At 39.1% G+C, this 17554-nt stretch overlaps 1 protein-coding gene across 1 annotated transcript in view; it reads left to right on the top strand.

Annotated features, from left to right (window-relative positions):
• Nucleotides 1–17554, top strand: part of plxdc2b (plexin domain containing 2b) — a 108888-nt gene that overhangs the window by 53811 nt on the left and 37523 nt on the right. Inside the window, exons 3-4 of the mRNA XM_042399620.1 lie at nucleotides 6727–6873; nucleotides 10397–10466. Of these exons, the coding sequence (XP_042255554.1) occupies nucleotides 6727–6873; nucleotides 10397–10466 (217 nt within the window). The remainder of the gene's footprint in view (nucleotides 1–6726; nucleotides 6874–10396; nucleotides 10467–17554) is intronic.

Genomic DNA, 17554 nt, shown 5'->3' with positions numbered 1-17554 from the left:
TTATGAGAGGGCCTGAATTTAGCGACTGACATCTTCACAACGCTGCGCCATGAGCCAAGTTTACAAAGATTAAAACGTCAGGACACTAAATCACAGTTGCACCTCGTTAATTACAAAAACGAAGAAAGGAAAGGAGCCTTTAAAGAAAGTACTTTACGCTTTGGAGTTTCTTTTCAGGAGCTCTCAGCTCTCAGGGAAACCACTGCTTATGTTGTTTAGCTGTTATTCAACTGTGTTAAGTTGTTTAAGGCTGGACTTGGATGCATCTTTAGTGGTGAGAGGTTTAAAGACAAATTATTTTATTTTTCCACAAATCAGGCTTCCACTTTATACCACAAAAGAAATCTCCCCATCTCCTTCGTTGTCTTTGCTTTGAGGTCAGTCTGTGTTTGGGTTAACTGGTGCCATAACACAAGTTTCCAACAATAGACTCATCTCACCTCGACATGCAGGTTTATAACAGTGGCCTTAACAGCAGACTGTCTGACGCCCTGAGTGATTGTGAGTCACTATATCGGCTCTCCAGATCATTACCTCGGTTTTAAACGGCTTCTCCTGTCGAAGGTGTCTTTAGGTCACTGTGAGATAGAATAAGGCAAAGTTGGAACAAACTGTGGGAACGAGTCAGTATCGCTGAATTCAAGACAGGACTCGTCACCATTTCTTTTATTCGGCAAGACAGAAAGTTTGTGCTAGTCTAGACATGCTGTCAGTAATGGCTCTTGGCAGTTAGCGGTTGTGTTTTTGTTGTTTGTTATAGTTCAAAGAGCTGGTTCAGGGCAATTCCTCAATCTTTTCTTGGACCATGACCTTGTTTTTACATCCCAAACATTCTCACAACCGCAGCTGTTAGGTTGTTATGTAATTTAATGTTCATGCTTTTGTGTTCTGTTTTCATAAGCATGGATAGAAGCTTGTGTGTATATAAGTGGTAATATAGTTCCAAAATATGATTTATTTTCAGTATTCACACATATATTAGTCCCATAGAATACATTAAAAACAGCCATTTCATTTTCTTTGCCATTTTGGTATAGCAGCATTAAAAAATAAAATCACCTTCTTAGACCATTAAGCCAACAGGACGTCCTATTTCCAGTTTTTTAAAATGTGACAACTGTTCCTTCACAAGTCACAGCGAGTTGTAACATCCTGGGACCAGTTTCACAAAAGCAATATGCAAACGCTGCCTATACACAAATCAGAAAGAAGTGCCAGTGTCCCATTTCACAAATGTTAGTCTCTCACAAATTACAGATAATTTTGTGTGTCCTGTCTCATGCTCGTGCACAGGCAGTAAGTATGTTTTTTCTTTTGATTAGTTAAACGTGCCAAAATGAATGCAAGAGGAAATCATGTTGTGAGTCGCAAATATGATGGTGAAACGGACCCCAGAGCATCTACAAGCATACACAAATCTAGATGTAAAAGAAATCACACAACAGTGGTGAAATAAACCATTCAGATATTATTTTACCGTCCCTCTCACAACAAGCCCACCACCCGGCTCATCAGCTATCCCCAAAATGTTTTTTTAACAAAGTGCTATTTTCTTCCTCAATCCGAGGAACTACCTGCGTACCGATCGAGCCAACATGAGTTCCTGACCTCAACTTTGAGAAATGTTACTTTAGAGGTTGCTTACAGCTGTCAGGAGGCAGCGTTTTACGTCCTGTCTTTACGAGGAGAATAAACAAACTATACATATACACACGGAGGAGGACATGTGGCAGCCACTTGTATGTCTGAACTGCACAGACTGCTCCTTTTTCAAATCTGGTATCATGTTACAACGCCACAAAGGAAGCCAAGAGAGACATATTTCTTCTCATGTTTCCCCTGGAATGAACGTGTACAGTTTCACGCCTGGCTGTTCATATCTACACTAAAGTACAGCCTGTCTTGATGATTTAACCAACATCAGACATGTCAGTTCGCCAGTAAAAGCATACAGCATATTGGTGTTTGGTGGGTCCATCCATCCTACTGCTGGTGTTGTTTGTGGAGCTTGTTTTGATGTGTTGTAATAAGGGTGTGGTTTACGATGGAGGGCTGTTATTGGATGTCTGTGGCTGTTCGAGAGGCTCTCTGGGGCTTACATGCTTCAGTACATTCACTGTTTATTTACGTATTTCTTAAGGGAGAGATTTCACATGGAGACAGCAAGCTGCTCATTTTCATTACTTCACTTGATTCCCAGAGCTACTTTTACTCTTTCCACGATCCATATTCAAAACCTGCAGTGAATGCAAATGAGATTTGGTTGTTGTTTTTTTTCCTCCTTTGTTTGTTTTGTCTCAGTTTGTCATGTTTGTTAAGAGATTCCTCAAGGATAACGTGTTTGGAGAGGGATGTTTACTGCATTTATGTTGTTCAATGTTTAAACTCTGCACTGCTACACCATCTCTAGCAGCTGCTCTTCAGATGAACCTGTAGTCGTTTAAGTTTCAGTCTGTGTCCAGTCTGCTTCGATTTTGGAACTCTCGGACTGAGGATCATCTTCTTGCATGCCGGTTTAAGATCATTCTCTCAGATGAACAAAGACAGCAAAGTTTGTGAATAGATTGTGTAGTTCAGGGCACTTTGTGTACCTCTACGTCCCCTAACATCACTTTAAAGTAGAGCCTTTGCACACACAGCCTGTCTGAACCCATCAGACAGTTTTCAAATCCAATTCATGAGATATGCCGTACAACCACTGACCCGAGGAAGGCTTGAATTATAAATCAGGTGCCTGGATGCACCTCAGGCTGCTTATTTACTTTATTCTCTCCATATTTCCACTCTCTCCATCCATTTCTTTCCACACATGAATATTTATTCAGTTGAAAAGCTGTCAGATCCTATTTGTCACAAATGTTAAGACTGATTCACTGTGGGGGTTTTTTATTTTGTTGTTTTTTACATTTTATTTGCCTTAAGTATGAATTCATACTGAGTCGTCTGTTTGCATATGAAGCATTTCAATTAGCTAGTTGGACAAAGCTCAGGAGATGAGAACAAAAACCTTTTATGAGGATAAACTGAAGATTTCTTCTTTTTCCTGCTATTCTTTTCACATAAATATGTTATTTGAAAGTGTATAGAAGTACAAGCACAGTAATATAATAAAATTAGGTATTTTCTCTTTTGGTTTTGTGTTACCCAAAGATGTATGTTTAATATGTGTGATAAATAGAAGCGTCTATAGCTGCAATGATTAGTCAGTTTATCAAAATTAATCGGCAATTAAGTTGATCATCAAGTAATTGTCATTTTTCAAGCAAGAATGTCAAATAGTCTTTGGTTACAGCTTCTGAAATATGACAGTAAATTGAATATCTTAAGGTTTGGGGCTGTTAATAAGACAAAACAAGCAAACTGACATCACCATGTGCTCTGAGAAATTGTGATTGGCACTTTTTTCACAATGTTTTTAGCATTTCATAGATTAAATGATTAATCGATAATGAAAATAATCATTAATTGCAGTCCAACAGGTACTTTTAATCTCATGTGATGGACCAAATGTTTGGCAAGACAAGGAAGTAAAAACTAACTAACTGGCTCATAGTAAAGTATCCATCCTTAGGTTAAAATGAATTAGAAGTTGTCTGGTGCAGCACAGACCAGTTTGTGATTTCACATTGTTGAGTTTCACCACACACACGCACACACACACACACACACCAATACCATCAAACTGCTACAACTGGCAGGAGACAGGACGATGAATAATGGATCACAGGCATTAACAGCTGATGAAGAGCTGCACACATGAGTGAAGGCGTCCTTTTAATGCTCTTTCAAACATGCCTCAGTCTGATTTAACCGGGGCACGCACGTGTGTGTGTGTGTATGTGCAGGATGATACACTCTTGGGAAAAATAAATATGAGGAAGGCAGCTTAATCCCAACACACTGGAACATTTATTCAAGGCTCAAATACTCCTTGTGCATACGTGAAATTGTATTTTCTCAGGAGCAGAGACATGGTTGCAGTTGAGGGGATTACAGTTTTCAGTGTACTTTTCTTTTATTTATTTGTTTTGCCAAACACTATCATCCTGTCTAAGTGAATCACAGGCACGACTTCCTCTTCAGTATCAGCTTAAAGAAACATTTCAAAACATCCAGAATAATCTCATAAAGGCGAAGCGATAAATTCCTTTTATTTAAGATCTCTCCTGTATTATTGAGCCATTTAGGAGTGAAAACATGTTGGCACCAGACATCCAGGTCTCAGTATACTGCAGTATTAATGAAGTGGGCAGCTCTCTGTCTGAGATGAGAATGAATCTTTTTTTTTTTTTTTTTTTTGGCAGTCTACAGCCAGATATTTGTTTTCTCCACTCCCATTTTCTTACAGGATGACGGGGTTATAGTCCCTCTCTCTCCTCTCACCCTTTCATCATGTGGCCATCTATCCTCCATTAACCTCCTCTGAGCGTTTTAGTGCACCTCAGGCATCTACTGAGTGAGGATCAAGTGTAACTTATCCCAATAGATTTGTGTTTGTGTGTGTGTTTTTTAAGCAAAAAACGCCAGAAATTTGCTGGTTGCAGCTTCTCAAATGTGACGATTTGAAGCTTTTCTCTGTTATACATGAAAGTAAACTGATTATATTCAGATTTTGGACTGTCGATCAGATAAAACAAGATATTTGAAGACGTCACCATGAGCTCTAAGAAATTTTTCACTATTTTCTGCTATTTTATAGAGAAAACGATTAATCATTTAATTAAGAAAATAATCAGCAGATTAATCAGTCATGAAAATAATTTTTAGTTGGAGCCTTAATACAGTAAATGCAAAATATGTAGAAATTAGCTTCTTGTGTTTTATTAAATATACTGTACTACAAATGCATGAGTTTGCATTAACACAGTATTAAACATAAAGGCTGATTTTCCTTTATAATAATCTATCAAAAATTCAGATTTAACGTTTAAAGAATGACTCAAAATGATTAATTGATTAATCAGAATACTTGGCTATTAATTGAATATTTGGCAACTAATCAATTATTGACAAATCATTGCAGCTCTAGTTAAAGTGAAAGTGCTTGTTAAGCCACTAGATTGGAGGAATATGAAAATGCTGGCACATTTTGTCGCAACCTTTCTCTCACAACCTATCACAAGAAAACTCTCTGTATTCTCTTTTGTACTTGTGTGTGTGTGTGTGTGTGTGTGTGTGTGTGTGTGACAGTGTCTCTGCTCCTTGTACTGTGTTTGCTGTGGTCCTGAAAAGCCCTCACAGCTTCATGTCCACCTACACCCAGCTGGACGATGGCACCCTGCCCACCTTCCGCTTCACTCTTCCCGAAAGAAGGGAAAGAACCACCAGCTGGCCCCTTTCACCTCTGAGGAGCTCCTATCTCCCTAGACTTTCTCCTCAAGACAAAAACATCTTGTGCTGATTAGCAGGAAACTTTACAGCCTTCGCTTTTGTGTCTGCTCCTTTTACAACTGCCCTTGTTTTCTATTCTGAACGTAATGTGCTGACTGAGGCTGCCTGGAGGCTCCCTGACACAATTTGTCTCCACTTTAAGCTGTGATGAAAGGCTCCTGGCAATGTTTGTTTAAATCTACAAATTAATCAAAAGCAATACCACCTATATGGCTGAACCCCCTTTGGAATTATGATATTTATCAATCCCGCAGCGGCTTTGCTAAGCCTGAAACATTATCTCTCTGTCTTATATTCCAGGCTTAATGTTGTGTAGAGGTATTAGATTGGAAATATGAGGGAAATATGAATCCTTGAAGCAAATTGAACTGAACAGGGAAGGATTGTGCTTTAATTAATGTTTGTCTCATGGCCTTTGACAAGCAAAGCGCAGTAGCTCTGAATAATACCTCCAATATATCAAAGTATTCACAGATCTGTGTGAGTTCCTATTAGTAAGATCACAGTTAGAAGCAGTGTACACTATCCCCGACGCCCCATCCAGCAAAACATCAACTTTAAAAATGTTTTAGATAAAAGACACAGCTGTAAGGTATCTTATTAGACCCAGAGGGAAAGAGACAAGCAACGGGAGGCTCGCGACACGAGCATTCTTCCTAATTCTGTACAGGAAACAATAAAAGCAGACAAGCCTCTCCTGCATGGCTTATAAAACTCCATGAATGTTTCTCTTATAAAAGGCAATCCTGACTTTGCAGTCTGCTTGGGGCTTTTTTTTTAAGAGTGAAAGATGTTTAGCTTGATTGGTTTCTTGTTTTTGTAATTTGATTAGTACACATTAAAACCACTTCATGTGCTCGTTGCGCCCTAATGAAAGAGACTTGAATGAAAAGACAAAGAAAATGCACACGCAGCACGTCTGCACACACACACACACAAATAATGGGGATTTTTTTTTTTTTTAATTGCCACATAATCTAATTTAGCAGGTAATTTGTTCTGCAGGAAAATTGAAAATATTCTATTATTGAGTTGCACTGCGTGTAAGTTTTCTGTTTGAGTAAAGGTTTAAATTGTTTTGAGAAATTGCAGCTAACAGTGTATTAGCTTTGAATGTAATTTGAGCTCATAGTAGTTTAGAGGAACAATGACCTGCAGGGTATCTCTTTATAAAGTTGTTTTTATATTCAGTACACTGTATACAGTATAATAAGAGAACAGACTCCATCAGATTAATTCACAGAGCAACACAGCGAAATCCACTCGTTCCTCAAGCTGTATTACATTCCTCTAAATTACCTTTGTTACCTCTGTTTGTTTTTTTTATTTCTATAGGAGGATACAGATCACAACTACTACACATCAAAAACATACGGCCCAGCAGATCAGATGAGCAAGGACTTGTGGGTAAATATCGAGCAGATGGACAAGGAGAAAGTGAAGATCCACGGGATTCTGTCCAACACACACAGACAAGCAGCGGTAAGTCAACAAATGACATGAGAGGGGATTTACTTGATATTGAATTTAAGAGTTAAGCGTTTAAGCTGGTGATTTTTGGTTTTAGTCTTGGCAAATTTAAAGTTCCCCTCCATTTAAAAAAAAAAAAGAGTTTTATTTATTTCTCCTTCAGTTGGAGGTTTGAGATTCACTGTGCAGAATGATGTATGAGCAGAGTTTGACATCAGAGGACTGTTTTCACATTCATCTGCCGAGAGTGGAAAGTTTCTCCGTGCTCACCTTAAATCTGAGTTAAAGGGGTGTATGAAAGACCATGATTTGTGACATCACAACTAGTTTGGAGCCAACTGTGGTCCAGTATGCAACTCGGGGCTTTCTAAACATATAGCGTTGTTTGCTCTGGTCCGAATCAGTGGTTGAGTTGCTGAACATGTTGCGTTTCTTTTCACACAGAAAAAATTTAAGCGAACCAAAACGCATCACTAAACACCACGTGAGATTGTTCACTCTGCTCATTGGTTAGTTGTGTCTGGGGCAGGAGCAAGAACATAAACACTGGATCCAGGTCGGATCTTGATTCATTCATTTATTCTCCTGCTCGTTGCTACTGTAGCAACGAGCTCATCTGCATTGCGATATGTAAGGCGTACCTGGCTACAGTAGCCGTTTAGCTCAAACTGGCAGAGTACGCCTTGTAGTTGGGTCGGATTGAAGACGGATCACGTTCCCACCAAAAACAAACCGCTCCAGAATTCATTTGAGACCGAGACCACTTCCTCAAAGGGTCTCCATACAGTTGTTTTGTTTCACACCCGAGTACGATTGCAGTGTTCAGACCTGCCCAAACGAATCACACCAAGAGGAAAATGAACTAGAGTACGATTCAACCGGTCTAACAAGGCAGGTTTGAAAACACTGTTACACAAGTGTGATGCAGAAATGGGAAACCTCCAGTGCACACACACTGAGAATAGACTTTTCAGGGAAGTAGGACACATCTTGTGTATAGCAATTAAACTTCTGAAATTAATATTTGCATTTTCATAGATTCTATATTTGTCAATGAGAGAGAAATAGTTGTGCTTTTAGTATTCTTTAACTAGTTAATTGAACTGTGTGTGAAAACCAATCATATATAAATCTTATTATGAATTGTTTACTTAATAATGAACCTTACCAAATATAACTTATATAACCAAAACTGTTTCAATTGTTCCTACTAATACTGATCTGCATTTGTAGATCCCATTGTCTCGAGTACACACATGTTCACACACACATGATGCCGATCAGTGTTCAGAAACCAGTTCTGACCGAGCCGGTTAGTTTAGTAACTGATGCGGGCTTCAAGATAAACAGAAAGATAAAACCAGTGGCAGCAACACAAAGTAGAGATACGTCTTCTTGGTATTCCTGTGCATATTTTGTTTTGTGTACGCTGTATGTGTACATATTTCTCAGTAAACACAAACGTTTTGCTAAAATATGAATTACAGTACAGCAGCATTGAGGAAAACTCGACCGTGGCTACACCCTCAAGCCCCAACTGATAGATTGACCGCTACCCGTATATTGACAGAGAGGAGTATCACAGTCAGTGTTCGATAATATTTCATCTGAAAGCCATGACTTGAAGGACTTTGCGCTGTGGGCTTACAGTATATATATATTTTTTTAATTTCTACCATTAAAAACACGGAGATAAGACTGAAACACGGTGAAGGAGCTGCAAGTTTAAAAGCTCGCCTCCCTCCACCTCTGCACAGGCAGGTGACCCATGTGAGGTGCATACTGATGAAGTCACACAAGGCAGCAGCAGACTGACTGGAGAGACAGAGCAGCATGCCAGCAAGCAGGGCAGTCACAGACTTAAAAAAAAAAAGCACCCAGGATGAACAATAGCTGGCGAGGAAACAGAATAGAGTCCCACATTGTGCATTCTGCTCATCTACCTTCTGTCGTGTAATGATGGATTGGAGCATACAATTGGAGGCAAGCTATTCTTTTTTAGCCACAGAACAACCTGGCTATGAGGCGAGGCTTTTCTTCCAAATAATATAGGACGGACGTGGGAGGTTTCTCTGACTTTGGCTCTGTCTGTAAAAATCGATAAATGCATCTCCCAATTCGATGGGCGGCCAAGCAGATATGGAAATCTTGCCTGCATAATTTGATTGTGAGATTGTATTGCGAGAAGAAGTGAAAACCATCTGTGCTGAAATTCAGCCACTGTGTCAGCAGAGTAACATTTTAAATAAATACAGTTTATTATGATGGCAGTTAAAGTCTTGAGAAAATGCATAAAAGTCTGAGTACTGGAACAGGAATTGCAGAGAGCTTCCTGGCACTGCTCTGGCCAGCACTCTGGCCCCCGACACTGAGAGAAATTGGCCAATGAGGTCGTAAAACAAAACACAGCCGCAGAGGTCAACTTCATCACAGCATTGTGGAAAAGTTAAGCTGTGGATTGGCCATACAGTTTGTGAGATTCAGCGCGGTTTGCCACAGGAGTATTCCCTCAGGCATAATCTAGGATCATGTATAATAGCTTGTTTACTGTGGACTGTCCTTCTCCATAACGTTTTCTGGCAGCAGTGTGAAGTGACTGTAGCATATTCAATCCTGGGATAAAATAATGAATACAAAAGCCATGTTTTGCGGTAATGTTCATGAGCAATTGTTGTGCATTGGACCAAGAGTAATTTTATAATACGTATCTTAAATCTCATTTTATTTTCTGTTAATTCCTGTCAACACTGAACATATTTGCGGATGATATGGAAGACAAATTCTGACGGGAAAAAGGAAAAAAACTGAAAAGTTTGAAAGATAAAGATGAAAATTTTATATTATAATTTTAGACATACTTTATAGACTTGCTGTCTTGTTCTCTATTTTGTTCATTCCTTTTTTGTTTACTAATTTTTAGTTTACTATGATTCAATGAAAAGGAGAATGTTTTGATATGATATTTTTTTAACTTATATAATGTTTTACTTAGAGACTTACTTATTATCTCATAGTTCTGGCTTACCACAAGTATTTTTATTTTTGTCATCGCTAACTTTTCATCTATTTTTTGTTATGGCAGAATTGGGCTTCCATAAAATAGAGATCTATATATATATACAGTGAACTGTACAGTATGTAAATAGGTATTTAGTCATGAGGGTCTTAAGAGGTGCTTTACCCTTCATTAATCAACATACATTTAGTGTTTTATTGTAATGAGGACATGATTACTTTCTTGAAATTGTGATATTTTTAGGAGGATATGATTTTCCTTTCCTCTCATACTAATATGTGTTAAAGGTCATGTGCATATTTTTCTTATATACACATATACATTCCTCTTCAGATCTCTGTTTTATGTTTCTTATCTGAAATGACCACAAAGCAGAGCAGATATACTTCACTGTGTTTCTTTCCACATTTTCTTCCTGTTCTAAATCCTTGTTGTTTTTGAAAGAAACAGTCTCTCCTCTGATCCTCCTCCACCTCTATCTGTCTGACCAGGGTCATCTGTCTGTTTTTCCCCTCACAGAGAGTTAATCTGTCCTTCGATTTCCCTTTTTATGGACATTTCCTGCGTGAAATCACCGTGGCAACTGGTGGTAAGTGAACACTGTTCTTCGACTTTGTTCTCTCAATAATAGCTATTAGTGTTATTATTGGATATACTGTATATGCTGTACACAGACAGTTTTTATTGCTCTGGGGTTTTGGAGGGAATGTGGTAAGATTTATAAAATGAGTCTGGAGTCTTGGCATTTATGAAATGGGAGAAGAAAGAAAAGAAAGTGTGTGTCTGCATGTGTCTCTGGTACTTGGTGTACCTGTGAATGTGGCCACTGTACAAAAAGATCCCACCCCTGAATACTGAGAAGAACCAAACAATGAATTATTTCTTTTAGACGTTGTTTCTGGGAATTCCCGAACTAAATCAGAAGATCCAGGGTTAAAAAGCCTCGTCTGGCACAAACCACAGTACAAAACCACCAGTCGAGCAGTCGGCCTGATACCAAAGCATTTACAGTGCTCACCTCTGCAGGATAGACTGCTAGACTGGAGGGGTAAAAAAACAAACCACTCCCAACAATCAGCACCACCAGTTCCACACCAGACTTAACTGGAAGAGAAACCAGACCGATGGGTTTGGCTGGGAAACAGAATTACCTCGGCCAAGTGGCCTAGCACACCCTGATACACATGGATATCAGTATAGTCGATGTGTATGTGTGGGTTACACACGTGACGAAGCAGACGTGTTTGCCAGAGTGTGCGAGGCAATTTTCCACTTGAGTCTTGACGGCGAAACCACAACACCCCAACTAGCTATTATCACATCAAAGACTAAAGCCCAGCTCTTACCCAACTATTTCAGAGATGCTGTGCTCTGCGTTCAACTGCCACTGGAATAATAAAGAAAAAAATCCATCGTGTCTCTTATCATCATTATCATCACTGTCTCATTTTCCCCACTTGATCCTCGATCACTGGCAACGTTGAGTTGGCTTTAAAAACGTTCTGGATGCTGGTGAGGAGGAATGGACGGACTCAGGCGCTGCTCGCTGCTAGCACAGAGGAGATAATGAGAATTTGCATTCCAGACAGAGATGGAGGGATGGGACCCAGGAGGAGGAGGAGGAGGAGGAGGAGGAAGCTATCTGCCGCCTGCAGGCCTCTGGGGCTTTGTCTCCACTACGCCCTCCTCATATCCCTCCTTTTCAGGGCCTATCTGTCAGCTCGTCTTCCTCTCCCCACTGTACCATCCTTTCTCCCCGGTTTCATTGCAAGTCACTGTTTTTACTCCAGCAAATATTTTCTTTTCCTTTTTGGTACCCACGCTTAAACTCGGCAGGGAGAGATTGTGCGATGGAAGAGCGGCAGAGTTACAGTTACATTTTTGTTTTTTATTTTCACAGTTACAGTTACTTTCTAAACAGCGCAGCAGCCAGTTTTCAAACACGTTTACGATGTGGCCAACAAGATGGGGTTGGCGCGAAGCCTCGTCAAACACTTGAGGTCTAAGTTCACTTTTGTGGTTTTCGCATACAGTAAAATGTGATTCACACTGCAAAAAGTCTCCATCGAGTCTTACATGTTCAAAATATTTGAGAAAAACATCCAGTGTGGGAAGATTATTACAGAAATTAGAGTTTATATCTTCAAGTTGATTTGTATTGAAAACAGGTTAAACAATCTCTTCTTTTCATTTAAAAACAATAAGGCTTTAGAACTCAATTACAGACATAAAAAATCTTAATACAATTGAGTTTTTTGCATTTTTGTACATGTTTAAAACCCCCTTTCATATTGTCTTGTTTACAAATGCCTGTTGTAATAAAGTCACTTCAACAGACTGTAGCTGCTTAAAAGCCACAATGAAACAAGACAATGAAAATAGACAGAATACATTAAGATATGTGTAGGAATAAGGTGAAAATAAATGGAAAATGTCAACAAAGAGTAAAATTATTCATACAGTTGTGACAATATGTTCCAAAAACTGTGATTTGTGGGGGTTCAAAGTGACTGTCAGCGTACTGTCGCTCTTGTAGTGAACTGACAAGTTGGTTGTGGTCCGGTGTGTGTTGAAGAGTGTGTGTGGAGGGCTCGGCATGTAGAGACTGTGAATATGATGATATACGATCTCACCACCAGCAGCTGTGTTGACGGATATCCAGCTGTGGCATGCTGTCGACTAGACCAGCTGTCACAATTCACAACCAGAATACAAACACACGCATTAAGACATGAACATGAGCACACGAACCTTTTAAAAATCAAATTATAGGTATTGTATGTTGTTAACTAGCTCATTTGTGATCAAAAGAATTTACATATGAGGAGCCAAACACAAAACACGTGTGAAGCAGAAACTTAAAGGAGCACATGAGAGTAAACTGGATCAGACAGCGTGATGTTGTCTTTGCTCCACTACCAAGAGATCAAGTTTCAGTGCAGCAGTTTATTCCATAGGACCTCTTCAGGCCTCTAATTAAACAACTGGAGAAGTGCAACCAATGACAAGCAACAGAACTTAAAACTTATACTTATATCCTGCTAATTAGGACCGGCAAATATGTTTAAGAGAAACCTAATGCCCCTTAAATTACATTTAATCAACATAATGAGGCAAGTTTTTACTAAGCATATCTCCCAAGTTGCAAAATATTCACTGTTTCACTGAAAAACATCTTTAATTAGTTTACCTACTATATCTGCTCTTGCAATACAATAAACACTCAAAGCACTTAAAACTGATTAAACATGTTTATGGTTTATGTTTAGGCTCACACAGTATTTGGTTAAGGCAAGAGAAATGTCTTCTTGTTTAAAGAAGACATTGGTTGAAGCACCATGGTGCCTTCCCTTCCCTCCTTAAAGGGGACATAACATGCTTTTTGTGATTTTCAGTTATTTATATGCTATTATGATGTCGGATGTCTACGTTAAACACGATCAAAGTTCCAAAACCTGAGGTGAACGTATATAAAAATGCTCCCTGCAAGACAAAAGCGAGGGCTTAAACCCTGACCACCTCTGTATGACTTGCATGCAGTACAAAAACATTGCACTAAAAAAAAAAAAAAAAACATTGCTACTGAACATAATCCAAGCAGGAAATACGTCTCCCTCAAAACTCATTTGGCAAAACAAATAACAAGTATATAAACTCAATTTCTAGGAGACTGGTATTAAAAAAGGGTCACTGGTTTGACACTGTTTCATGTCCAAGACCAAAAAAGTTGAGACTTTTCATTTGTTTTTTCTGGACTAATGAAGTTTTCACTTTTTAGGTCTGTCCAGTGATGGTGGTGACTGTTGCCAGTTTCAGAAATATTCCAAAGACGTCACTGTTGTGAAACATAAAACCATAATGTGCTGTGTAAGGATTTTTCTTAGGTAAGACATGCTTGACTCAGCACAGGCTGACTCAGGACAGTTTTGTATCAATCAGCAATACAGGGCCTAAAAACCAGACATTTAATTTAGATATAAACCTCCTAGCTTCTTATTTAAAAGACAAAAGACTAAATAAACCGTGGGTGTGCGTGCGATCTGGTCCTGGCTCTTCACGGCTCCGAACAGCTGTGATAAACAGAAAATATCCTGTAAATTAAACACAGCTCAGTATGAAGGAACAAAGACCTTATCTAAACACAGTGTCCAATAAAGTGAAGCTTTAGTCTAGTGGGACTGCTAATTCCTGCTCATGTTTTTCTTGGACATACACAGTCCAGCACTTTTGGGTAGCAGCACACATAAACATAGCCTGTCAAGGAAAGACTTATCCGTCTTGTATCCCTCCTACCTATCAGACCTTTTAAGCTTTCACTCCATCTCACCTTCTTAAACCCTCTTTCTCAGCCTCAAGCTCCTCTCTTTTCTTTTCTCCTCTCATTGTATATCTGTTGTTCCCGCTGGTATCCCTCCTCCGTCTTCTGTCTGGTCTCCCTCTGCTTAAAGTGATGGCCATAATGAATGAATTGCCTCTCTACCAAGTTGCCCTGCGGCTCTCACTTCTTTAGTGTATTGAGAGGCTGTCTGATTTTCTTTAGACTGTCAAATAAGTTGTATTGTGTTTTCAAGAGATTGCTGGTAAGGTCTGTGGAGAAAGCAGCATCAGAAATAAAAACCCGTCGACACACGGCTTTGTGTGTGTGCAGACGAGTGTGTATATGTGTGTGTGTTTGGTTGAGAGCTTTCTAAAGCTTTCTGTAGGCTGAAAGGGAAAGGGGAAAGACATACTGAAGTGGGCAGAACAAAGAAAAGCCGAGAGAAAGAGCAAGGAGAGATTAAAAAAAGAAGAAGCGAATGTTGGGTAAATATGAGATGAGATGGAATGTATAGAGGCTGGTTTAGAGGAAGTCACTTGTGTCGAGCCCAGCGTGCGCCGTGCAATCAGATAAAGGATGTGAAAGTGCCGACGCAGCATCATACAACCGTGAAGTCACCAGCAGCGACTGAGCGTACAGCTCTTTGTTTGACCATGGCATTTATGTTTACCTCGATTTAGACAGGTAGACTCAACAACACAGCCTCACTATTTTGTGTTCACTTTATATTCATATACCATGACATAACATAGGGCGAGTGCGTCTTTATCTGCTGTGTTGTGTTTATGTGCTGGAAGCACCAAAAGGAGGGCCGACCTGAATACCGTTCTACAGCTTGTGAATATTTGCTGATTTTTCTGAGAGATTGTGAACATTTGCAAGGCAAGGCAAGTTTATTTGTTTGTATAAGACATTTCCTGCACAACAGCAACTCAAGGTGCTTTACATAAGGCATAAAATGACATTTAAAGGCATAAAAATACAACAAATAAATGGAATAGAAAGCAAGACAGCAAATACGCATAGGTAAGATAAAAATCAAAGTGAAAATTAAACCTCTGTCTGGTTAAAAGTGTTCAGAATTCACAAACTAAAATGAAGCGTTCACCATTTTGCATCAAGATTTAAGATAACGTAAAATATTTTAGCCCGGAGTTAAAAGTAGTTAGTGTTGGCACGTTTCTCAGATTCTCAGGAAGTTTGTGCCAACAATAAGCGGCGTAATAACTAAAAGCTGCCTCACCCTGTTTTATATTGACTCAGTTAGTCGATCAGTCCCGGAAGACCTGAGAGATCTCGAGGGTTCACAGTGTGAAAGCAAGTCAAAGACATATTTGGTCCCCAAAACGGTTCAGTGATTTATAAACTAGCAGCAATAGTTTAAAATCAGTTCTGTGACTCGCCGGGAGCCAGCGTCGAGATCTGAGAATGTGTTCAGCTTGTTTAGTTCTAGTAAGAAGTCCGGCAGCTGCATCCTGAACGAGCTGGAGCTGTCTGATATCTTTTCTTTGGAGACCTGTAAAAAGAGCGTTACAGTAGTCTAACCTGCAGAAGATAAAGGCATGGATGAGTTTTTCCAGGTCTTGTTTGGACATGAATCCTCAGATTCTGGCTATGTTTTTGAAACGGTAGAAGGCTGACTTTGTTATAGACTTGATGTGACTATATAAAGTTAAGGTCTGAATCCATAATAACACCAAGATTTGCTATTTAAAAACAGGGTATCACTTTACTTTAATCCCCCATTTAGCATTTATAGGCAGTAGGGGGCTACAACTAAAGATTATCTTCATTATTTTTTTATTTTTTGAACATATTTGACATTTTCGATGGGATTAAAACTAACTGTAACCATGGCAACTCCTCCTATTGAGCCCTATAGACCATATCTTTTATCTCATTCACTCCTTCTGTACAGTCAGGACTTTACACAACAAAATAAAGTCACGTCTTCACTGCCTCCTCCTGCTCGTCTCACTGTGTGTGCTGACAGAGCTCTATATAGAGGTAATTCTGAGCAGGTAGGTCTTCAGGGGAAGATTGATTTCCCTCATGGTATGCTCTGCTCCTGGTTTCCAGTATGATAGATGTGTTTTTATAGCCCTCCCACTGTATGAGAAGACATATGGTGACATGAAATGGGAGTTTTTAGGTCTGGCCTCAGTGAGATTTTTTCCCAAATTCATTTTTTTTTCTTAGCAAGGGTTTTTTCCCCCTCAACATGCCTCAGGCAGCTACTTTATATGCTGTATTTCTCTAGAAGTTCACCCAAAAAGCAAAGAGATCCATTCACAAGAGAATGATTTCTGGATTGTTCTGGTCTTTAGTTGGAGAGCTGACAGTGACTTAAAAAAAATAGTTTGAAATTTTGGGAAATATGTTTATTCTTGCGGAATAAATGAGAAGATCGATACCACTTTCATGTCTGAGGGCAGTATCAATCTTATCATGTAACTATTTCTTAAAATTTGCAAAACTTAATGCTCAGATTTAAATATTGATACTCACAGATTTTTCCTTGAAGACAAGGCAACTTTATTTATATAGCACATTTCATACGTAGAGCATGCTTTACAGAAAATAAAAGAACATTACAGCAAGAACAATCAAAAACAATTAAATAAGAACACCACGGTCGCTGTATCATCTATCTGCTACACTAGTAGATAAAAACCAATCTAAACCCTCTTCATCATCATAAAAATCCCACAGTTTCTCGATGTTCATCATGACAAAAGTTGCAACATTAGACAAAAAATAAATGCCCCTTTGTCTGTTACAAGAGTCGCCTTGAGTCCACTTATTTTAAGATACTGTCACTTTATGTGTTTTTGTAATTCTTCATACTGCTCTTCAAAGGTAAATTACACTGGATGCATGACATTGTCTCAGCTAGACACCATGTTTTCCCTTTGTTGTGACTAAAAAACTTGCTACGAGATTTGGTGGACATTTTTGCAATCCAGGCAAAGCCAGAGTGAGAAACAAAAGCTTTGAATTAATCTAGAAATGGCGGCTGACTATGCTAAACTTTGTCAGAAGGGAAATTAAGAAGCTGTTTGATTCTGTTGTCATCAGTGCAAATTCTTTATGCATGGACTGTTCCCTTGTGATGAATAGTGGGCATTTTCCCCCTTTTCTGGAGTCCATTAATAACCGTGTTTACAGGCTGCTAAATGATGCAGCTCTAGTTTGTGTTGACTGAGCACGTCTCCCTCTCTCTCTGTGGAGGGATCTTTTTGTGCCTTGTTGAAGGGGCACATAAATTGGAAAAGTTAACAATCCCTTTTTGTTGTCATGCCCTCTTCGTTAACATCCATGATTGATGATTTGAGTAAAAACACACACACACACACACA

This window comes from Thunnus maccoyii, chromosome 21 (genome assembly GCF_910596095.1).
Source record: "Thunnus maccoyii chromosome 21, fThuMac1.1, whole genome shotgun sequence".
Lineage (NCBI taxonomy): Eukaryota > Metazoa > Chordata > Actinopteri > Scombriformes > Scombridae > Thunnus > Thunnus maccoyii.
The sequence above is the reverse complement of the archived record's forward strand: the minus strand, read 5'-3'. Positions and strand labels throughout refer to the sequence as shown.